Consider the following 23,932-nt stretch of genomic DNA (forward strand, 5'->3'; position numbering starts at 1 on the left):
TTGCCTAAGAGTTTTAATTAAAGCAAGACAAAACTATACTTCATAACATTCATTTGCCTGAAAGAGTTATTGCAGGAATACTTATGGTATTACCAGAAAGCAGCTTAATGTCTCAAATCAAACTGATAGGCAACTTAATGAGGGATGTCACTATGACCCATATTTTCCCACATTTTTTTGAAAGAAAACATTCACACAGTGAAGGGAATCAGAATCTATTTTTATATCCCTAGAGTTATAAACATTTGTATCAAAATATTTACAATTATAGCATATGAAATAATCTATGAATGAAGAAGCCAAATACAGTACTAGAACAACCCACCAATGTAATGCAAATTACATGAGACATAAATGTCACAGAAAAAAAGTAAAAGACAAGGGAATTCATGGTTTGCTCCAGTCATAGTTCAACTTTTTAACAAAATGAAAGATGTCTTTTGGGTAGATCTGATATGTAGGTATGATTCTGCACTTAAGACAGCCCTCTACAATTATGTGATAATCAAATCATAATTGAAAAGTTCATTATTCCACAGATTTTTTTTCTGGCCAATGTCTCTACTCTCAGTCCAGGTAACATGGTGGTCTGCCTTCCACATTCCCTTAACTAGAATAAACATAGAGAAATATACTTAGTAATAGTCCCTTTACATAAATACCAGCAATTATGGCATAACAAATCCCCAAAAAGGAAAGTTATATAAGAAATGGATGAGGAGAAAGCTAGAAGAAAGAAAGTGGGCAAGATGTCTCAGACTCTTCCTGGGGTAGATCTTCCTCTAAGGGCAATAAAGGAAAAGTCTTCCAAAAGAAAAAGAACTCCTCTGGGTAGAATCTGAGACGGCTTAAAGTAGCTGCTCTAGGGCAGAACCCTGCCTGCTGAACCAGGAATAACATACTACTTCTAAATCCTATATAGAAACGCTCCTGTGGCTGCAGATAGCTCGGTTACCATCTGACTGGGTACCCCAAGAGTTTTTGTTCTTTAAGAAAGTATCTTCCCATCACCTGTATTTTTATTTATCTCATGGGATTTTTATTTTCCTGGGAGCAGGCACTCTGTTCTTATTATGACTAGAATATAGTATGATTAATACTTTGCAATTATATAGCACCTTTCACCCAAGGACCTGTTGTTTGGTTTTGGTGTGTGTGTGTGTGTGTGTGTGTGTGTGTGTGTGTGTGAATTTGCTCCCAGAATTGCTATGCCTCACCTGGGAAGTGGGATGGGCAGGGCCTCTGAGAGGTGACCACTCCAGCCAAAGCTAGAGTGACCCCTGACCTTGAAGCCCTGACCCGCCCCCCAGTATGGATAATTAGACAAAACTTCCTCCAGAGTTCATAATTTAGAAAAAGGATAACAGGAGTTATTCATGCCCATTTCTCTCCTGTTAGGACTGCATTGAGGGGAATCCTAAAAACATAACCCTGGCCTAGCACTGTGGCAAGAGTGTCCCTTGATCCCACAATCTGCATGGGGCTTTCACTACTGAATTGGTCATTAATTGCTCTAGAGAAACTCCAGAAGAGCTGCCTTCGCTTTCAATGAGAGCCTAGTAGAGTCTGTGGGAAGAGGTGTCCATGAGGGACAGCAATGTAGGAGGTCTGGCCTGGGCTCTGCCCATCCCCCAGGCCTTCCATGGTGAAAAGCTTTTTTTTCTTCCCCGCCCCCCCCCTGACTTAGCCAACCCACCAACTTGGCCCTATAACCTCTCTCTCTTCTCTGCTATAGTCACAAATGCCATCCAATGCTATGGAGCTAAGCATCTCCACCAAAGAGGGACGATGGTTCCCTGGCCAAAGCCTTCTTGTAGGCACTTCATATGGTAAAGTGATCATTTGCTTTGGGTCAGAGGGCAGGGTGGTTTTCAGACTTAGATAGTCAGCACAGAGAGAGCATCTGCTCCAGCCAGAACTTGTACCGCTTTGGTGCAGTAGGTCTGCAAGATCTCCAGTGTGTGACCCAGATTCACCCTCAGAAGTGGAGCCAATAGAACGGCAGCTGATGGGACCTCAGGAGGTGTGTGTAACTGAGGCCAAGCTGGAGGCCAAGTCTGGGGGCTGGAGGGAGGCCCTCTGGCCCCTATCAGGGAGCATCAGAGTACAAGTCATTGACTTTCTCCCAAGGGCAGGGGCTTGACCATAGAGAATCTTCCCAGTCATGGTTTGAGCTTAGACCTCTCCCACCCTTCCTTCCCCTTCCCCATTCCCTCCCCTCTCTTGGTTTTTCTGGCCCAATGACTTCCACTTCCCTCCCAGATTCAACTGCTTCCTCCTCCCACCCACCCCCAGGTCCCCATACACTTGTTCAGCTTTATTTCTTTCTCAGGACAAGATAGAGAATGCCAATGATGAAGCTGAAGCAGAAGCAGATCCAGGTCAGGATGAAGCAATAGCCGTGGTGGCTGCCCAAGGAAAAGTTCATATTGGAATTGGCATAATGATGAGTGTAGATGGACACTCCGACCATAATGCACAGCCCTGCCGGAAGACAAAGTGTTGTTATTATTCTTGTTTTAACCAAGAAAAATGGGTTTTATAATTAATAATCAGGAAAGATTATATATAGGTAGATGGATCTATCTACCTATTATATAGCAATGGAAAAGTAAACACTGGTTGTCTCTGAACAGGAGTGCTTTTGGTTTGCTGTGGACTAAGCTTGGTGATGGTGTTGATAAAATAGAGATGGGTGGGCTCTCACATCTACTCCAGTTTGTGAGGCTGCAAGTGTGAAGCAAAACATTGAATACTATCGACACCTGGCTTTCCTGTCTGAACCCCCCTGTCGAGGCAGACTGTTCAGAGGTACAAAAGGACATGGACTTCCATCAAACTGAGTGTACTCGGGATTAGAGAAGACTGAGAACTGCAATAATTGCTTGCAGGGTTGCAGAAGTTGCATCTTCCTAGGATTCCCACCTTCCCACCCTCTTCAAAAGTCCCCTATGCAAGCACTACTGATAGGCATGCCCCAGCTTCGGTAGCTGCCAGGAACACTCGTTTTTTGAACAGTATAGCAGATGAGGAGTTCTCAATCTAAGCAATCCAAGGAGAAAAATGTAGAAGGCAATTTCATAGAGCCATATGTGAATCTGTTGAAGTATCCAGAAGAACCCACAGGAAGATTCACTTAAAAACGCTTCCCACATAAACCAGAGTCTGCCCCCAAGATACTCACAGCACACCAGCATGGTGGCACCTGAGAGGAAGAACCGGTTTCCCTTCTCCATGGTGAAGAGCTGGAACACGAAGACCAGGAGGGAGATGACAGAGAAGATGATGGACAGGATCATGAAGGCCTGCACAGCCTTGAGGGCATCTGCAGACACAAGGCGGGGAGAGCAAGGGCATTAGGCCACTGGAGACACTGGGCATTCCCCTGACCACACCCATTGTTGGCAGTGGATTGACACCTTGCTACATACCTTCATTGCTATACATAAGATCATGGCCACAGTTACCCCCGGTACAGTTCTTCCAAAGACCTACGGATGATGAAATATCATCTGAAACCACCCAAACCTGAAACCAGAAAGAAGCAAAAAGGTGATTAAAAACCGATCCTCTACTTTAAAAAAAAAGAGAAAATAAAATAACAAATCAACTTACATCACAACCAAATCTTAATCAAGACACCCCCTCTGTAGCCATAAATACAGCTAAGCAGACTACCTCTTGGTGGAAATAAGGTCCAATTAAAGTTGCCTGAAGTTACAAAAGCTCCAAGAGATAAGAGAGAGAGAGAGAATGCATGAGCCAGAAAAAGGTCCTCTAGTCTCTTTGGACTTTACATTCCTTGTGGCTTGAAAAAAAACTTAAATGTAAATAATTTCACTCATAGTAGTTTAACATTCTAAGGTTCTCAGAAACAAAAACCCTAGATGAGGAAACTGGTATTAAGTATGCACAATTTATCCACTCTCTCAAGATCGTCTCATTTAAGGGTCTGGCTCACAAGAAACTCAAGGGTTAAGAAAAAAAATGTCTGACTGAAGACAACTAAGAAACAGGGGGGCTCCTGGGAAAATAATAATGAATCTGGGTCGTCAATATGCCATTTTCACTTGTACAGAAGGTTCCAACTTCCACTTTCACAACTTGCAAAGTAAATACAAAGTAAAATAATGCAGCAAGAGCTTTATTGTGGGGGCAGATAAAAACAGAAGAGGGACTAGAATATCTCCCCCCAGGTTCACCATGGTACCAGCATCCCTTCCTGCCCAGCCCAAGAAAAACAGTGACCTTTCTGAAATAGAAAACCAGAGGGCTGGGGTTGGAGCTCCGTGGTAGAGTGATTGCCTAGCACATGTGAGGCACTGGGTTTGATCCTTAGCATCATATAAAATAAATAAATAAATAAATAAAATAAAATAAAAGTATTGTGTCTGTCTACAACTAAAAAAGTAGATATTTAAAAAAGAAAAGCAATGCAGAATCCTGTCGACAAACACATAAAACATCCATATACTTGAAAAGCAAAACCAACGATGTGCCGTCACCTGCTCTCCATAAGCTCCTGTGTGCCAAGCCCTATCTTAAGGCCCAGATATGAAACACGTGGGCATCCCTTAACATGCTTTGAAGTTTATCAGACTTCTTATCCTGAGAGATGTAGGGGTTGGCATGCAGATGACTAAATTACAAAATCTGAAAGAGGCAGAATGAGTGGGGGGTTGGCTTACCACAGTTATGATTAAGTTAGCCTTGCTTATACTCACACCTACCAACATTTGCAAAGCTCTTCTCTGTAACTTTTAAAACCTAATTATTCCTTAACTGTAGCTGAGACTTAAACAGATTCTGGAACCATCATTCGCAGATTGATTGCCTTTGTGTTTAAATCCAACTGTCTTGTTTGAGACGAGCCACAATAAAAGCAAATTGAGTGCTAAAAATGACCACTAGAGGGCAGAGTAGCCCAAGGTTCGGAGAGAGAGAAAAGACGCCACCTTAGTTTGATGATTTTATGTGTGACCAAGTTAATTCAGGGTCACCAGGTAAATGGTGCAAAATCCCATTTCACACGCTACTCTCTACCCAAAACTTGAATTCATCAGTCTGGCAAAAGTCCCTATCATCTCACTTCCATGCCCTCTTGCAATCAAGAGGGAAGGTCTGCTCCAGCCAGATGGGTGTCCTGATCCTCAGATCTTCCTAGGGACGCACCTTTTCCTAGCACTCCTGCCTCAAATGCATCCCTGGGTCCTTGCACTGTCCATTTTTCCCTGGAGAAACCCCACTCATCTCTCAGTTCTCCAAGTGCATGGCACAGGGTGCCTCTGCTGAGAGAGGAAGCTTCCTCTAAAGCCTGAGGAAGCTCCTTGCATCCTCCTGCCTCCACACCAACAGCCCTGGCGGGATCACTCATGCAGCCTAGTGATTGGTGGCCTTTAGCGATTGAATTGTTTGAAGTGTGAGGGTGTGTTTATTTTATTTCTTCAACTAAGCTGGAAGTTCATAAAGGGCAGGCATGTGGCTTAAATTTCTTTTGTAGCACTTTATGTAAATATTCAAATAATTCCTCGATGAATGAACGAACAAAAGAACATGACTCACGTTGGCAATGGTGGAGACAAACAACATAATGACAGTGGCGATGTGGACCACAAAGATACCGGCCAGTAACACCAACATTTTGGCTTTTCTGGTGATTTGTGAGCGAAGAGAGTTCTGAAAAGAAAAAAAAAAAAAAGGGGACGAAAAGGTTACTGTCAGAGTCAATAAGAAAATTCAGTTTTTCCACGTGTGTGGGCTTCTCTGCTAAAATGAGGAAACGCTGCCATACACCATCACCGTTTCATCATAAATCCTGAAAACACCTTATCAACCTGGTTCCCAATATGCCTACTTTACCTGTTCATCCACTCATATGCACCCAAATGTAAGCATAATTCTGGGTTTTTTTTTTTCCCTCAGGAATTTATATACTCATTTCTCTAATACAGCCTGTTTCTAAAAATAGAATGTTTTATGACAACTGTTTACATTTCATTTTGTGTTTTAGAGACCAAAAGTAAGGCTTTGTTTGTTTTTGTTTTGAGGGATTGAGAGGCTGTTTATTTTATCGGACTTTTTGGTTGTTTTGTTTTGTTGGTAGGCCTTTGAAATTTCCAGGTCTCCGTGCAACATCATCAGGTCAATTTCCATTTTCCACTAGAGAAGTGTCCGGGCTTCCATCAAACAGCTCACCCAGCAACTTTCATCAAAGTGATGTCTCCTGCAGACCAGCAGCTATTACTCAATGCCCTTATATTGAATAGGCTACTAATCTGATCCCAGATGAGATATAAAATGGGAACGATACAACTTCGATTATTATGATGCCTTTTGGTATTCAATAATTATAACACCTAATTATAGTTTAATGGTCTGATCACCTACTGATTGAACATTTCAGGCTAGCATTGCCACCCCCTGAGCTTTGGCCTGTGTGTACCTCGTGACAGGGGCACTGCTGTTCATCTGGGCCAGTGTTCTATTTCCTACAGCTCAAGGTGACAGCTCTGGGGCCTTTAAAAGTGTGTAGCTTGAGACAGCTCCAGATGTGCTTTCTACTCCTGCGTAACCTTTACACAAATTCCAATTCTTCGGAACTCAACACAGAAGACAGGCAAATGCATAAATCACGGGGTGGGAGACCTGGGATCTAATACAGATTAAGAATGTGCATGCGTTAACAAAAGCTTTCAGCCATCATCTCAGCAAAGAAGAAGGGAGCCCACTGTCATAAAACCTAGGAACCAAAAGAGTGGGCAGGGTGCACATTGGCGGTGGCTATTCTGATTTATGTCCGCTGCAGGGGTGCTTTGTCATGCCCAGGACAGTTATGATGCAGTGCAGGCTCAGAGGGACATCAAAAGGAAAGAGCTGGAGGTTATTCACACCCTAGGCAGGGAGGGTACGTGGATGTCCCCACCACAAGAGAAGATGAGTGTGCACAGCCTGCAATTGCCCCACTTCTCTTCCTCACTCCACCTAATTTAATTGACGCTTTGAGGGTGCTTGTGCCACTTTCATGCCACACCAGGTATTTATTAGACAGCACTGATACTATCATTGTTTTAACACTTCAAATATCTTTTATCTCCTCTCACTTTCCTCATGAGGCATTCAAAATCTAGTATGATCTCATGTACACCAGGGTCCTCTGCATCCTCTGCAGGCAAAGGATGACAGGCAGACACCAGCTTCCACCACCCTCCCCAGCCCTCTCTAACAACCCTTTTCCTATCTGGGCATTCTCCTGCAACCGGGCTATTTTTTTAGGCATGCATTCAATTTAACTGGGAATGATAAAAAATAATGAAGTTTATCCTGCTCCCTCAAGGGAGAGCTTGGAGCCTTTTCGCCTGCTGTGAGTAATCTCTCCATTTGTTCAAATTCATTTTTGCTCTTCTCAGGTTCTTGCACACCTCCACAATTTTCTGCTTGACTTCCACAGTAAGAAGAGGGTTTTGAGGAGAAAGAATTAGAATCGTATAAAGTTATTTGACATGCCTCAGTTTCCTCGTGTATAGAGCAGATGCTGCAATGCTGATCATGCAGGGAAGAGTAATGATTAAATTAGATTGCATATGGGCTGGGGTTGTAGCTCAGTGGTAGAATGTTTGCCTTGCATGTGTGAGGCAATGGGTTCGATCCTCAGCACCACATAAAAAAAATAAGTAAATAAAATAAAGATATTGTGTCCATCTACAACTAAAAAAAATATTTTAAAAAATTAGATTGCATACCTAGCATGGGGTCTGGCACGGGGCCGGTACTGATAATGGGTTTGCTTTGGTTGTGGTCGTCATTATTATTGTTATTATTATCATCATCATCCATTGAAGCTGAGTAGATGTTGCCAACCCAACTCAGTTACCTAACACCAGGTTGCCCCACGTTAAGTGCAAGGAATAAAATATCAGCGAGCTGGTTCATGAAGCAGTCCTCTTAGAAACTGACATTTTGCCTAACCTTGCTCCTGGAGTGGGGAGGCTACAGACACACCCTCAGGGATGACCAGGAGAAAGGTGACTCATCTCAGCCCATTCTCCTAATACCCACACGTTCATACCTCACTGGATCCCGACCTTGCCCTTCCTGGTTAAAAAAAAAAATAGGCTGATGGAGGGAAATCACAAATGTTACATAATGAGGTCTTGTGTGTAATCCTCCTTGGGCTCTTTAAACAACTCTTTTATCCCTTTTGTTTGTAATTTTACAAATATCCTCCTCCTAAGAGTGAAAGTCATGAGGGGCCAAGAATGGAATATAATACACCAAGTGAGGCCACGTAAGGGAAACCATTGTGGGCCCCTTCCCTGACAGGTCCTTGGATTTCAGCAGCACTTTCTGTCTCCTTGGATGGCTCTGTAGCCCTCGGGTGGAGTCCACTCCCTTTCACTGCCGCTCAGTCTCCGCTGGGAAGGCCCCTCTCACCCCACCTCCATGGTGTGCATCCTCCATATGCACAGGGCGGGTGAGTTCCTGGTCCCTGGATCTCACTTTTGATCTAAGCCACATCCCCACCTGATTATTAGATTCTCTGCCTGTTGCAGCTGGAGGACTGGGTGGAGGAACCCAGCTAAGAGGCAACTGTCTTTCATCTTAGATTTCAGTGATGGTGCCGTGTCTTTTCACCATGGACCGGAGTCATGTGTCTTGGATTAGCAAGTGTTATTATTGCACAAAACAATTCTCCCTGCTTCTGACTGCTGTGTCCAGCCAGAAGTAGAGGCTGTGTAGCTGTAACTATTGCATAATGCATGTAACTTCATCTTTTCACTGCCGCGGATTTGTCAGGTTTTATCAGTATCATCCATTGTCAGCTTCGAGGGGCTTCCATTATTTTAATGGTCCTCTCCCAATACATTTGGAAACAAAATGAACTCTCTTCTTAAATTCCTGTTCTGGATTATTCCTATTACCCAATATCTATATTAGAGTTCCTGCTCCTCACCCCCATCGGATAAACCCTCAATCCAGAGGAGGCAACCCTTGCAGTCTTTATGGGGGAAAAAAAGAATGGATATCTGGGAATCCACCAAACAGAGGAGTAGAATGGGTATAAATAACAGAAGATCCTGCTCTTGAGACTTCTACACATCCATTAGAGTAACTTGAGGGGAGACTCATTCTCTGCTCCACTGTGGATCTTGCTTTATCCCATGGCACGAAAGACCATTTCTGAGCATGTAGGTCAATGGAGGTTATGCTACCCACCCCCTCTGTAGGTTTCACTAAAACAATAACATATTTCTTCTCCATGCCTCTCTAAAATGCTTCTTGTGGCACTCTACAGTGGAAAGCCTTCCATCACCCAGGTTGGGTAACTTGAACCAGGAAGCAGAGAACAATACCATTGGAACTCTGTGGTGCACAGGGGTCCCAGAGTGTGGCATTCATTGTTGAAGACTCTCACAACAAGGTTACTGGTGGCCCAGGCCACTGGAGGTGATGAATTTACACTGTTCTGAAGGGGTAAAACATGCACTGGCTCCATGGGGGATGCCAGGAACACATTTCTGCACCCGCAGGAATGTGAACAGAGCAGAACCCTCACCTACCTGCTGTGCTTACACAGCGATGATCTGGGAAAATGAGAAGGTATAGGAGGTATACAAGTTGCCTCTGAAAAGAAGCAACTATTAGGAGAAATGGATTCGAGGCTTGGAGCCTCGCTCAGGTCTCGGTCATCCCTTTTCTAGTCTTCCTTCTATCCTCATGAACAGGCCTGCTCGTTCCCCTTCCACACTGACACACTGACAACCGTTTTTCCTTTTCTTCCCACATAACCTGAATCACATGACAGCTCCTATCTCTAATGCAGCGCCCCCCGACACCATTGGCTATTCTGTATCTGCATTAATTTCTATTTGCTCATAGAAAATGTATTATGGTTAGCATAATACTAGGCTCACAGTTGCTGGTGAGCCTAGCTATAAATGACCAACTGGTGTCGGGGAGGGGAGGAGTGGATGGAGATGACGCTGTCTCCATCCACTTAAATCTTTACTGGCTTCTTGCTTCCCTTTTACATTTACTTCCCACAAAGAAAGAAAGAATACAAGACAGACAGAGACGGAGGGTGAGAGAAGAGAAGAGGAGAGGACAGAACAGAGTAAAAATAAATAAATAAATAACCCTGAGACTACCTTGCTTTGCTTCTTTACCTTTTTTTCAGGTGGCCTAATAAGGTGCTGTGAGCATGAGAAATTAATTAGGACCCTGAGCGTGAATTTCCTTTGATGACCTGTCACTAATTCTGCAGAGACTGAGAAATTATCTTCTCAGAAACAGTAGAGAAATTCAGATGTGCTTAGTTTGGCTACAAGATGGCTAAACTAGGGATCAGATAACTTCCTGTTGTGGAGTCTGTGTGTTTACTGAACAGCCAGAGGAGTCTGGAGGAAGCAGTTCTCTAAGGGTGGTCTAAGCCACCATAATTGGGAGCAATGAAATAGAATAAAGCCACCAAGAAACCCACTTCTTGAGCATAGGAAGTGGTGGAAATCCTGGCACTTGAGTCACTGAGGAATCGGTCTCAGGCTGAGGACTCAGAACCAGGAGCTAGGAACTCTGTGGACAGTGGGGGAGTCCCCCAGCGCTCACATTTCCATGATTCATGTGAAAGTGGGTGAGATTCTCCTGAATGAAGGCCAAAGCGGAGACATTCTCTACAGGAAGACAAGATGGCGCAAGAGCCTTCCTGAGCAGCACTTGCTGGACCAGGTGGGCTAGCTGGAGCCAGTTCAGGCATTTCCCTGGCAGCCTAAGATAGCTCAGGCTTTACTAGGGGGAAAAAGAGAGCAAAAATGGCCAGTTGCCAAGTTCCCTATTTCCCCTTCACCTTCACATTCAGGTCTTGAGTTTCTACCTCCTGACTGTTCACTCCCATTGCCAGAGTCCAGCTCAGGCCCTAGTCTGGACCCCTCCCCTGATTCTCTCTCACCTCCCCCACCCCATCCATCCTCTATGCTGTCCCTGGATTATTGAACCATGCCTCTCTACTCAAAAACTTCCGGGTCCTCCCCTCCCACCTGCCTCCCACACACATGCCATCAACACAAATCACCAGGAAAGAAGATTTGAACACCCCAGACGGGCCCTTGGAATCCCAGGACTTTGATTTCCAAAACTAAAAGCTCTGCTTTTATGTCCTTCTGCCAGTAATTCTTAAATTTTTTTTTCCTAAGAGTGAACCTTGCCTCCTCTAAGAAGCCTTCCCAGATACAGGAGTCAGAAGTAGTCTCCCCATTATGCTATGACCCTTACACAGCCCTTTAGCAAAGCCACTGATGACAGCCTGCCTGGTAACAAAGTTATTTACAGATGTGTTTGGCTTCCCTGCCACAAAGAGTCCAAGTCCCTGAGAGTCTTGTTTATGACAGGTACCAAATAAATATTGCTCAATTAAATAAATTAATTGAGAAGGGAAATATTTTCTTCTGTATGGAAAAATAAGCAACATTGAAGTGACTGAAGACTTTGTAACAGACGCAGAATTCAAGAAGGAAGATGTTTTCTTTTTGAACATGCATGCACCTTATTATTTTTAAAAATTACTTAATATATTATAATGACTATGTATTGAACATTTCATTATATGTAAATTTTATGTTATATATTCACATCCATTATTTTTTTTTCACTGTGGAAACAAGCATCTATTTCTTGAGGACCCTTGGTGTATATATATATATACATATATATATATATATATATATATATGTTGCATTTTGTTCAAGAAGAGCTAAAAACTGAATGCAAAGAGAAGATCTTAAATTTCTAAACATTAATCTGGCTGCATATTTAAATTTTCTACCTACTTTTTTGGATTTTAGAAACTCCAGACTAAAGGAGGGCTTTACAATTCCTTCCCAACACATGAAGCTCATCTACAAAACTGCACCAAAAAACTATCTGAACCATGATTCAACTGCTCCAGTCCTGGGAAGCTCACTGTCTACCAAGGCCCCATTAGGAGAGTCCTGACAGTGCACCAGAGTCTGCTTTGAACATCCACCAGCCATCTTAGCTCCACCCATGAGGTTGGACTAGATGGATGCTTCCTCTTTCTCCCATGGCCACCTTTGCAGTGCATTCAGAGAAATCTGCAGCGCTGTCAGAGAATTCACCAGAGGACCTCAGTTAGATCCTAAAAATCTCAGTCAAGATATAATCTAATCCTCAGATGACTCTACTGCTAGAGCAGTTCAGCAATTTTTACATTGGGTGATGTTTTTCCAACTGTGAAAGGCTCATCCTTCTGGATAACTGCAAATTTTGAAAAAAGCTTCTCACACCATCTGATCAAAGACCTGGCACTCCCTAGAGGCAAGGCAAAGATGAAAGGCAAGCTGCTCCTGGTCATGTGACCTCCATGAGTCAGCCTCTGGCTCTATCCTGCTCTGGGCAACACCCCAGCAAAGCTGCGGTTGCCTCCTCTCCTGAGGACACAGCCTAGGGTGCCCCAGTCGCCCCTCTACCCTTACAAGTCAGGACCACTTTGCTTTTGATGTGCTCGTTTCCCATTGAGGATCATTTTGGTTGGCAAAATCCACGTCCGCGGAACACAAAAGCATAAAAGGGACATACTCTCTTTTGGAAGCAGCCAGAGGATGTATCTGGAGGAGGAAGAGGCTGGGATTAAAGGCAGCTGAGTGGATGAGACCTTGGATGAGCTTTTCTGGCTGTTGTTATATTTCAAGTATACTTTTCCATTCTCAATATTGTTCTTACGTAGGCGGGGGAGGGGGCCATTAATTTCTACGTGAGAAACATGGAGAAAAAGGATCCTGAAGGATCATTCCCTCCTGTCTCTCCTTGTCTGATGTTGGTGTGGAAAGAAAGAACTTCAGGTTGGCTTCACTCTATGCTCATCATACTAGGGGCTGATGCTCGGAGGACAGAGCAGCTTTTATACCCAGGAGAGACATCCGCAATCAAGCGGCAAAAGAAACAGGAACCTAGAGCGTCCAGGGAAAACACCTATTTTTCTTCTAGGTCCTGGGGGAAGGAAACTACATCTACATGGCAAATGTGGGCTATCATAAATAAAGGTGACTATAGAAAAATAGTGTTTATCCAGCCTTGGTGTAGAATAGTATGGATTCTCACATAGTTAGGGATAAAGTCAAGGGGAGTGGTTGAAGGGCAGGGAAAACATGTTATCAGGAAGGAAAGGAAAGGAAAATAAAGGAAAGGAAAGACAGGAAGAAATAGGGGAGAGGTGGGTCAAGCAAACAAGCACTTACTGGAGAAGCAGATGCTCATAGAAATTCTTCCTCTGCCAAATGGCTGATATTGGAAAATTTGCCCAACCTCTCTGATCAGTGGCTCGTAGAGAGGCAGAGTGTCAAATGATACAGAGCATAGGTTCTGGCTTTGAATCCTGCCTCCACCAGTTCCCAACTGTCCGCTCTAGACCTCATAGGGTTAACTCATGCCTGACAGAGAGCAAGGGCAATATGGTATTTGGTTATTATATTAATTCCTTCATAGAGAATGAGAGACTTGGGCCAGTGAAATGGGCTTTAAGCGTCTCTGGCAGAACCTGAGGGACAACATCTATGCCAGAGGCAAACAACCAGCATGAATATTATTTTTGCAGATGCTCCCCAAGAGAGTAACCTCTCCTTCTCTCTTACTTCCGCTTCTCCTCCTTTGTGTCCAGCGGAGGGGGTGGATCTGGGCAACATCTGCAAGGCTGAGGCCAGACCAGGGCTGTGAAGCCTGAGCTCAGCCCACACCCCAAGCCCACGCCCCAAGCCCGCAGCTGGTCAAGGGATGGGGTGAGTCCCCTGGGTAAGGACGGAAGCTTCTGACAAAGGAGAAGTATTCCCGCTGCCAGAGTGTCTTCAAGGGAGAAGTTGCCAAAATCATAACTCGGGTTTGGGAAGAAAGTCAAGGTGTGGCCCCACCCGGCAGCGCTGGGGTGGGTCTGACAGCAGATGGCAGCAACAGCCTTCAGCCTGGAAGGGGGCAGGGAGCCTGGAGGGCCACCACTCAGGCAGAGGCGCACCCCAAGTGCATTGGGTGGGCTGCAGGCTTTGTTTCTGTTTTTTAGAGAAGTTGATTATTTAGAGGTTTCGAGGCATTGGGTCATTCAGTCCCACCCCTTGACCAAGAAAGAAATGCACATCCCCTAGTAAAGCACAGTCAGACCCGAGGCCACCATCTTGCATCTTCCAGGCAGGGCTCTTCCACTGGAGCACGATTTTCCCTCTCCTGTCTTTTGTCTTAGCATTTGGCAGTTACTCATCACTCTGTTCCTCCCACCACCTCTGAGTTACTCCGACAGTCGTCACAGCCCCTCAAAACAGTACCAATGGTATAAACAAAGGGTCTTTCAAAGGCCACTGCTTCTTCCTGTCATATTTCTGAGAAGGCCCACCCAGCAGAGCCAGTCCAGAGGCCACTAAAGGCCTGCAACAGATTCCCTCTTTGCAAACCCTGGGAGAAGCTTCCAATATTCCATCCTGGGCCCCACCCTCTGCATAGGAGTCCCCTCCCTATGGAAGCTCAGAGAGCATCTTTCAGCAAGGATAAAGCTCTGGGGCTCAGCTTCAGATTTTTTAGATCAGTGGGAATACTCCATCTTACCCCAAACTCATTGTCTCAGGGAAGGAAGCCTCTCTCCAATTCCCCTTCTCCAGCCCTCTGGGGAGGGGCTTTGATTATTTGAAACAAGAGGTCTAAGAATCAAGGGTCTCACTTTGCTCCCAGTTCTGATCTTACCTCTGAAAGACTGAGGAACAGTGGGAGAGGTCACCGCCTTGTGGCACAGACACTTAATGAAAACACAAATGGCACCAAGCATGTATTGACCAAACCAAAAAAAAAAAAAAAATTAGATGTGGCTGAGCAACAAACGATGCTTCACAGGAACAAGTATCAGAATTTTGACCTAATGATGACGTCCTGGGACATTGAGGGTGGGTGGCCCCCAAACAAGAGGAGAAGGAGTTAGGAGTGGAAATGTTCTCAACATGTCGTCCTTGCTCTTTGGCTCTCTCCTGGTCTTTGTCCACCCATCTTTCTGTCCCTTCTACGCCTTTCCATTTGCCTTCTCCCCCAACACTCAGGGTCTGCCCACCCTCCCTCCCTCGGGTCCTCCGGGAACCTTCCCTTTCCTCCTCTTAATTTGGCTCCACACCTTTAGGGCCACACCCTCATGCTGCAGGATCTCCATCCTTGAGAATAGGGTGGAGTTTCTTTCCCAGGGAGAGCTCAGTTTCTCCCTGAGCCCAATTCCATTCCTGACAAATTCCTTGCTATTGTCAGTGTCTTAACAGGCTTAGCTGGCAGGGAACCCTATGTTTCATAAATCAAACCTCTACTTCCCTTCCAAGTGCTGGGTGATGTTCTCTGCTGCCTAAAGGTAGGTCCTGGAAGTAAGCAATCTCTAGGGGGATGGGGCACAGGATGCCACCTGTGTCCTCATGTCAGCTGGAAGCCAAGCATTCTCTGCAAATGCCCATTTCAATGCAAGATTTTGCCTCATTCCACTTTTCTACCAATTTCTAACCAGCTTTTACTGTGAACTCAAGGGATTTCTCAAACTAAGAATGGTAGGCTCTTAGAATTTCAGAGTTTCGGAGGCCTTGAAGGCCATCAAGTTTAATTTCCTCAAGCAAGGAAACTGTGAGTGACTTTCCCCTGGCCATACTGCAGAGTCCCGACAAGACAACAGCCCCTGTGTCTTCCTATCAGCATCTCACATCTCATACTACCTATCTCACATCTCACAGCCATAGTTAAATTCCATGCCAAAAGGATTCTCTTCCTTTTTGAAAGAAGAATTCATGAAATTGACTCAAGAAATACATCAACTGCCACAGCCACAGAAGGCCAAGCCACAACCAGAGAGGAGTTCCTTTAGGTTCCAGAGAAATGCCCTCTCTATGACAGGGAAGAAAATATTGACCCCAATATTTTGTTTAAAAGAAAGAGAGAAGAAGCAATCCCCACGGATATTTGTATTTCTATGCAGCATCAGTGAATCTTCCAGTTAAATTGAGAAAAACTGCTTCACCAATCAGCACCAGGAACTGAAGTATTAAAAAGAGTTGTCTTGGGGATGTGTGTTTTAGGGGTGAGGTGTTGCAAATTCAAATAAACCCCTAATTGGAACTATATGTGGCCTTCCTTAATTACTGAATGGCAAGCATAGTCCCAGAAATTTAGGATCAACTGGGCTGAACTGAGAAGAGTCCTGAAAAAGAAAGGCTTATGCTCAGAAAATTCCAGTCCTACACTCCTTAAAGATTATGAGTTCTTCTCAAGGGATTGATACACTGACTTCCAGCAGTTAGACAGGCTACCTTTGACTGGCAGTTTATTCCTTTAGTTAGCATGACAGGTAGTTAACCCTGTACAAGCATGGACCACATGCACTGTGGGCCAGATTATGGGACAATCTCCAAAACACCAAGTTAAATAAGTGTTTCTCATATTGGATTGATTTAACCATGATCCACCAGGTGGCAATACAAGGTGTGTCCCTCCGAGTATGTGCATCTGAGTCTCCAATGTCTCTGGAGCTTTTGTGTTAAGGCTGCAGAGTATAGAGATGTGGGAAGTTAAAGAAGGAACCATATCCATGTGTCTAAAAAAATGAAATACCTCAGGGTCCAACTCTATGGATATGCTTGACTATGGTGCCTATTCTAAAATTTCATAAATGTTCTTTCTAAAACATAGGAGGAATAAAGTAAGAAAAGTAAAAGAGATAATGCAATGCAGATCCACCAAGCAGTCTTAATTAAATATTTACTAAGAGTTTAGTGTCTAAAAGATGAGGAGCATTGGGTGGGGCAACAAAAAATCCTGTATAGATATTTCCTGGGTTGTTTCAGCCCTGCAGAACCAGGAACTTACAGGGAAGCTGATTTTGTTCAATTTAAGGAACCCTGATAGTTTAGAGCTACCCCTCCAAGGGGGATAAGCAGGAGATACAACTCTGAGGTACTGAGCTCCTCCTGGTTGGGGATTTTTAGAAGCTATAAAATATCCATCTGACCAAAATTAGACTCACAAATATGGTGGAAGAACAAATGAGCTGATCTTCAAGATCCCTCCCAAATTCAGAATTCTAGGAATAAAATGAAGCATGTATTGGAACTAATTTGCTTTGTGCTCTTTTCCGTGGCCACTTTTCATGTACATACCCCATTAGGCTCCAGCGAGTCTAGAGAAAAGCAGTTTTGCTTCCTGCATAAACCATCCTGGGCCTCTGTGTTCTTTCTCCAGAGCCCCCATAGGTCTCACACTCCCCGAAAATCCCAAGAGCCACCAGAATGAGCCAAGAGGGTCTGCATTCCCAGCCAGATCTCTATGAAGCCCATTCTAGGCTGGGAAACGATTAGGCCTAATTGGTCTCCAGAAGAACGCACCGAGGATTGAGCAAACCAGTCAGTCCTTTCCCAGGTTTGCAAAAGGAATGTCTTTCCTCTCCTCAGAGGGCCGCCCAGGATTGCTGGGAGGTAGCCAGGTTCTGAGGATGTGATCTGCTCGGGGCTGGTCTCTTGATGGCGTTATGCCAAATCCCCAAACAATTTAGTACCCCTGAACAATGTGAAATCGGGGGGCCCTCCTCACCAGGGCAGCAGCCAGGATGTCCAGCAGCCCTGGATGGCTCTCCACCCCCGCCCCATTCTTTAGAGTCTGGGTGGAATTGGATCCACCTCTGAGAGTGGGAGGCCACAGGGGGAAAATAGCCCTCCCGTTTTAGGGTTGTCGAAGGCCTACAGCTGAAGTCCCAGAAACCTCTCCCAACTGAGGCACTCGCCCCCTCCTTGCAGGAAAAGTAGACAGCAGGAATCTGAGTCGCCTTAGGTGCCTCAAACTCCAGCAAATAACCGACAGCATGTTTTTGCACTCCTAAAGCCACAGAGTGATGTGAAATGCTTCACAAATAACAAGGATCATGGTGTTTACACCCTCTGGATGGTCGGTGTTTCCCATTTGCTGACTGGTGAGAGTTTGCTTATTAGTTTTAACCTACACCAAACTGACGGCAAGTCTGTATTATTTTCATAAACTACCAGGGCAGTGGATTTAATCTGGCTCTTCTCGTGCACGTCCATGTAATCTGGAAGTCATAAACGATTGAAGCAAACGTGGGAGTTCTCTGCATCTTGAGAAGTTGCCCTTTCGTTTGCTTAACCACCCCCTGGGGGCAGTTTTACAAGGAGTTTTGCCTGCTCAACTTGCAGGCTGATTACATTTAAATCTCCCAACCAACAGGCGAACTGCATTTCTGAAGGAAAAGCCTAACTTCACCAGACAAGCTGAATCCTGTCATTCTCATCTTGTTTACGTGGGGAGAAAAAAAAAAAAAACTATACCAGTATCTATGTCAAAACGGCCACACCCCTGTCGACACTCAACCCAAATGTTAACCCGATAAAACAAAAGCAAACAGCAAAGGTGCCTTTCTTCTCCCCAGATGCACTTCATGCTTCGCGTTTGCATTTGTCCAACCACATTCTGCCCAAGAGCGAAAAGATAAACATTCCAAAAATGATCACTGCCTTCCCCGCCACAAAATTCTACACCCGCTTAGGAATTTCTGTTGTGAGCTTTTACTTTGCACTGAAATGCAGCTGTTCCTGGGGTGGAAGTTCGAAGCCACTCAATAGTTTCTTATAGGAACAAAGTTCCCCTGCCCCTCCCGCTCCTCCAAGCCCTATTTCCCCTCCTGCCTCCCCCGCCTCCACATCTGGACCAGAAGAGGAGTCTGGAATCCACATCAGGCTCCTGATTCCACCAAACGAACCCTCCCACGTTTTTTTTTTTTTTTTTTTTTTTTTTTTGGAAACACCATTTGCCTCTCTCTCTCTCTCCCTCTCTGTTTCCCTAACGGTTTTCTTTAAACAAACCAATTCTCCTTTTCCCCACCCCAACAGGGGCGGAGGGAGGAAAAAAAAACTTAAATTTAAACAGAAGTGAATGGACAAGGAAAAGGGCAGTAAAAGAGCAAAAATAAACTGAAAACCACACATCTATACACCCTCACCCCGAAAGACCAGCAAACAACCCACAAGCCAAGAAACAACTCAAATCCTGAAGTGATTTGAATCAAAACAGAGGAGTTGAAAACATCTGGCAAGTTCCATTTCAGAGGTATATATTGTTTCCTCCATAAAGAATATGTTATCCAGATCTGTTCCCAAGTCCCTGCTCCCTCCACATCTTTAGAGTTGAACGCAGCTAATTCAAGAAATGAGTACAGACCCGTCCTGTTGATTCCCCCCTGATCCCTCCACCAAACACATTCTTAACTTTGAGGGAAAGGTTGTCTCAGCATCCACTTGACTAAACGTTTCAAGGACTTGATTCTGAGAGAATCATGGAAAAGTAGCAAAGGAAAATAGTAAAAGCAATGCTTAGATGAACTCTCAGAAGAAGGAGCACAGTGAAAGGGAGACAGAAGGCAGAGCTTCCCCAGAGCTGGGAGCTGTCCTACCGTGAGAGTCCCAGCGACAGAGGCAGACGCCCTGAGTGGCAGGAGCTGGCAGCAGCCTGGGTCCGCTCTTCTGGAGGTATGTGACCACAGTGAGGGGAGGGACTGCCTCCCGAGGTTATAAGTTTCCTCCGCTGGTGCGCTGGGGTGTGTGATGGGCGGTTTCTTTTCCCTGTGTTTTAAAGGAGTTTCTATGAATCAGTCTAGCTTTAAAAAAAAAAAAATGTTGGTAAGCTACGCCCTGCTAAGTTGGCAGTCAGTCAAAAGTGACTGGGAGTGAGCCATCAATTCAAAGAACCCTGTTGTAGGCTCCCTCTGACTCAGACACACAGACCACAGTGGAAAAAGGAGTGACATGGCTTCAAATGAGTAATAGGAGTCACACAAATAGATCTGTTTACTGAAGCCCATTCCTCCTCACCAGAAAGAGACTTCGGTTATTATGGACATAAGACAAAACACAGGTTCTAGTGGAGAGGGAGAGGAAGGGGAAAGAGGAGGGCAAGGGGAACCCCTGTTAATTAAAATCCCAGCTAATCATCAAATGAGATTCCTGTTCTTCCTTCTCCATCAAATGCATCAGCTGCTGCTCATTGCCAGGAAGGATCCGATTTATCTCTGACTCCCTTGACTGACCCTTGGACACCTTCCTGTGGTATGAGACCCGGGAAGCAGAAAAGAGGACCCACCAAGTGCCTTGGTGACCTGCCTCTGAATGAAGGAGCACTGATTGACAATAGACAACCCCTGCTCTTTAATCATGCACTCTGAATGCCTGTGTGGGCTCTTGGAGGAAATCTTCTAGACTTTGCTCTCTGATCTCCATATAATAATTACCTGGACCTTGTTCCACAATTGACTTTCTTGAACCCAGCTATTGGTGTGATCATCACTGCCTGCCACCTTCCTGCACCACTCCTCTCTAACTTAATCCTGGAGCTGGGAGGGGACTTTGAAGGCATCTCATCCCACAGTCTAGGCATTCATCTGAGTGGGTCGCAGCCTGGATGCCCAAGTTCAAGCCCAGCTCTCCACTTAGGAGCTGTGTGACTTTGAGCAAATCACTTACCCTCTCCATGCCTGTTTCCTCATGCATCAAATCGAGATAGTGGATAGCCATCTCATAAGTTATGGTGAGAAAGATATACATAGAGTTTATAATCATGCACTCGCTAGATGCGCAGTCAGTGTTTGCTGCGATGATTATTTTACTGAAGAAAATGCTCAGGCCCAGAGAAAGGTGAAGTGATTTCTTCAAGAACATACAGTAAGTTGGCAGTAGCAGCTTGGATTTGAGTCTGCCAAACCCAAGCAATTCTACTGTACATAAGTAGGTTCATACAGTTATTTATTCATTCATTCAACCGATACCTGCTGCATATCAACCTGCCCTGAACCCTGTTCAGAAGATCAGATCACAGAAGTGAACAAGATCCCTGCCCTCTTAGAACTCAAATGCCATAAAAGGATAGGGAATGAACTGATGATGTTGCAATAAAAGGTGGATAAAATTAGATGGTAAAATCGTGGGTGAATTTTAGTTGCTTCTGGTTACATTTCTGTTGTTTGTCGTTGTTTTTAAAATTTTTCTGCAATAAACATGTTGCTTTGGTTTTTAGGAGAAAGTAGGTTCACATAGAAGAGAATATTTCTAAAGGGGATGATGAAATCCCCCCACACAGCCTCTCCACAAGTCCCTAAGAACTGAATTCTATCTCTGTAAAGATAACAAAGTCTCGATCTTTCATTAAAAACTGATGATGTGACAAAGATGGCATCAGTTTCTCACATATGTCTTCACCTCCCCCCTCTCCATCACTCATTTGATAATAAAAATGCCTGTCTGGGAGGAGCCACTCCCCGCTAGGGTCCAACCCTAAGAGAGGAGAGGGCTCTGCTGGTGAGCCAAGGGAACCCTCTTTGCTTGGTATCTGTCTCACCTGTGCCCAGGGTTGCCTTTGCCCTCCAAGGCCTTCTGCCTGTGTGGAACTCTCTTTTCCCACCCATGGGTAGGGGACAGCTGGGCTCCAGAGGTGGAGGCTTCACTCAGCAGCTGGGGAGCTGTGGTGGGGCTTGCATTTTTTAAAGGGAAACCTGGAGCTAGGGAATATGGGGGAGGGAGATGTTCTCCTTCCCACTGTCCTCTCAGGTTAACAAAGGAAAAAAGCAGAAACTTTTCTTAAGGTCCTTGAGTAGAGGAGTCATTTGATTCTTCTGGATTCTCACACTGGATTCCAGAGATGGCGGATGGAGGGAAGGGCTCTGAAAGCAGGAGTTCTAGTTTTTCCTCTCCTACTGCCTGCCAGTGGTAGGGAGCAAGGGACCTGCCCTCCTGCATTTCTGCCATAAAGTGAGCAGATGTCGTTGCCTTCAAATGCACCTAATAAATCTCACTTTCCTGTGCACTTTTGGTGATGTTTAGGTTTGAAGAGAAAATGTTAAAAGTGTTGAACTCTTAAAATGTGCAGACTCAGTGGTACTATATAAAGCCAAATACTTGGTGTGATTTGGTTTTCCTTTTTCTTTTCTTTTCTTTTTCTTTCTTTTGTACAGGAGATTGAACCAGAGGCACTTTACCTCTGAGCCCCATCCTCGGCCCTTTTCATGTTTTATATTTTGAGACAAGGTCTTGCTGAGTTACTTAGGGCCTCTCTAAGTTGCTGAGGCTTGGTGTGAATATTTTTAAAATATTGATGCCCGTCCAGGATTTCTAAAGTCTCATAATTAACTCTTGGAATACCACTGAGCTTATTTTATAAGTTGCCAAGTCTGGGAAAGAAACCGGATCTGCTCTGGCTGAAGCTGCATTTTATTGTGCCTCTGGATATGATTAAAGCACTAAGCCTGATTCTTTCCATGGTGGTGAGCGGACAATTTTTAAGACTTGGGGTGGTAATGTGTTCAGGGGTCTACAACCCCGTGGAGCTGGGCAGTACAGCTCACTCTGGGATCCGTGCCTCTCCAAACAGTCAGAGTAACCTGCCTTTCTGTTCTGCTCCCGTGCTCTCCTCCTTTGGAAGGTAGATGCCACGCATTCATTTTCCACATGGGCAGAGAGCCAAGCAAAGTTTCACTCAACCCGTCAAGCCATATATTCTTAGGAAGGAATGTCCCCTCTTGCCCAGTGAAATAGTGCTACTCTGGCACAGGAATATGTCCCATCTTCTGTAGCAACAAGTATCCACTTCTGGCCGGATGCCATTTGGGGTAGATTTTCCAGTCTGAACAAGGGTAAACACTTTTAATGAATATATGAATTGAGGGCTTTTAATGACTTGATACAAGAAGTCTCCTAAGGTAGGTCTGGCCCCCTAACACCCACAGAGAGCTAGCAAGAGCTTGAACTTGCTTTTGTTCAAACTCAGCCAGAAAGCATCCCGATTGGTGCAGCATGTTCCCCAAAGCTATTATTAGTGCAGGGATGTCAGGATCAGTACTAGCAAACACGGTTTGAAAGGTAAATAGATTGCAAGAAGAAAGTTATACAGTTTCTCCCAAAGTCCAGTGAAGGTGTGTTCCTTGCCACTCCTCTGAAATTCGAGAGTTGAGCAGAAATTCTGTATTCCTTCCACCCTTTCCCCTCCTTTCCCTTCTTTCTACAGCACTCCTCTCTTTCTTTGTTTTCTTTCTTAAACTCCCCTCAGTAAATGTGATTTTAATACAGTTTCACAAAATGGCAAGTGTCTAAAAACCCCCTTCACTCCCCCGATTCTTATCTCTGAGCTAGTCTGTGCTGAAACTGCTTTGGAAATAAAATACTGATGAAATTCCAAGAGCACCCAAGAACCCCAGCCCAGTGGCCTGACACCCCTCCAGCTGAGCAGAGACAGTCTCACTGATGACGTAGTGCCTATAGGTAAAACGGAGAGATGGAGCTATTAACAATGACAACCTAAATCAGCAGGATGGAGAAATCCCTGCCACGGGAACAGTTGCCAGATCTATGCTAAGTGTTGCCATCAAGTTCTTCAGGCAGTTGGGATGTGTATGGATGGTTAACTTGGATAAAAGGGAAAACTTCTGACCCGTGTCCACTGGCGATATGACTTCAAAGCCAGAGAAGAACAACAAGCACACAAAGAAGCGGCAGTTGTCACCAAAATAAAAGGTGAAAATATCAGGTCTTTCCCCAGCTAACTGCAGCACTAGAAGGTGGGTATTAAAGAAATATTGAATAAATGGCTTTTCTTTTGCACTTTGCATCTCATGTTACCAAGAGCATTGTTCCTACTGCTTCATGGGCCATTTCAGGTAAACAACTGGATATTCATAAGTGATTAAAGATCGACCACCTCTCCCTGTACATGTAGGGGCAGAAGAACCAGGAAGAAGATGCTGGCTACATAGCAGTGCTCAACTAAAAAATAGGATGTTTAATCAAAAAGTATCTAATACCCAAGTCAAAGACTCTCATGTTCTCCTTCAAGATCTTTCCCTCAAACTCAGATGCTGGGCAGAGCACCCCTCTATAGC

At 44.7% G+C, this 23,932-nt stretch overlaps 1 protein-coding gene across 1 annotated transcript; it reads right to left on the reverse strand.

Annotated features, from left to right (window-relative positions):
• Positions 1 to 205: 205 nt before the first annotated feature.
• On the reverse strand, positions 206 to 19,598 carry Emp1 (epithelial membrane protein 1). Its single transcript, XM_026409298.2, has 5 exons — positions 19,463 to 19,598; positions 5,563 to 5,676; positions 3,432 to 3,528; positions 3,185 to 3,325; positions 206 to 2,484 (listed from the first exon to the last, which is right to left on the reverse strand). The coding sequence occupies exons 2-5, from the start codon at positions 5,638 to 5,640 to the stop codon at positions 2,318 to 2,320; spliced, it is 483 nt and encodes a 160-aa protein (XP_026265083.2). The 5' UTR covers positions 5,641 to 5,676; positions 19,463 to 19,598; the 3' UTR covers positions 206 to 2,317.
• Positions 19,599 to 23,932: the final 4,334 nt, after the last annotated feature.

The sequence above is a fragment of the Urocitellus parryii genome, chromosome 5 (genome assembly GCF_045843805.1).
Source record: "Urocitellus parryii isolate mUroPar1 chromosome 5, mUroPar1.hap1, whole genome shotgun sequence".
In the NCBI taxonomy this organism is placed as follows: Eukaryota; Metazoa; Chordata; class Mammalia; order Rodentia; family Sciuridae; genus Urocitellus; species Urocitellus parryii.

Excerpts from the sequence above, each read along its gene's own strand:
- Emp1 (XM_026409298.2), bottom strand. The coding sequence starts at position 5,640 with ATGTTGGTGTTACTGGCCGGTATCTTTGTGGTCCACATCGCCACTGTC. Across the intron at positions 3,529-5,562 it reads TTGTCTCCACCATTGCCAAC|GTTTGGGTGGTTTCAGATGA; the intron begins GTGAGTCATGTT and ends TTCTGGTTTCAG. Across the intron at positions 2,485-3,184 it reads TGCCACCATGCTGGTGTGCT|GGCTGTGCATTATGGTCGGA; the intron begins GTGAGTATCTTG and ends GTCTTCCGGCAG.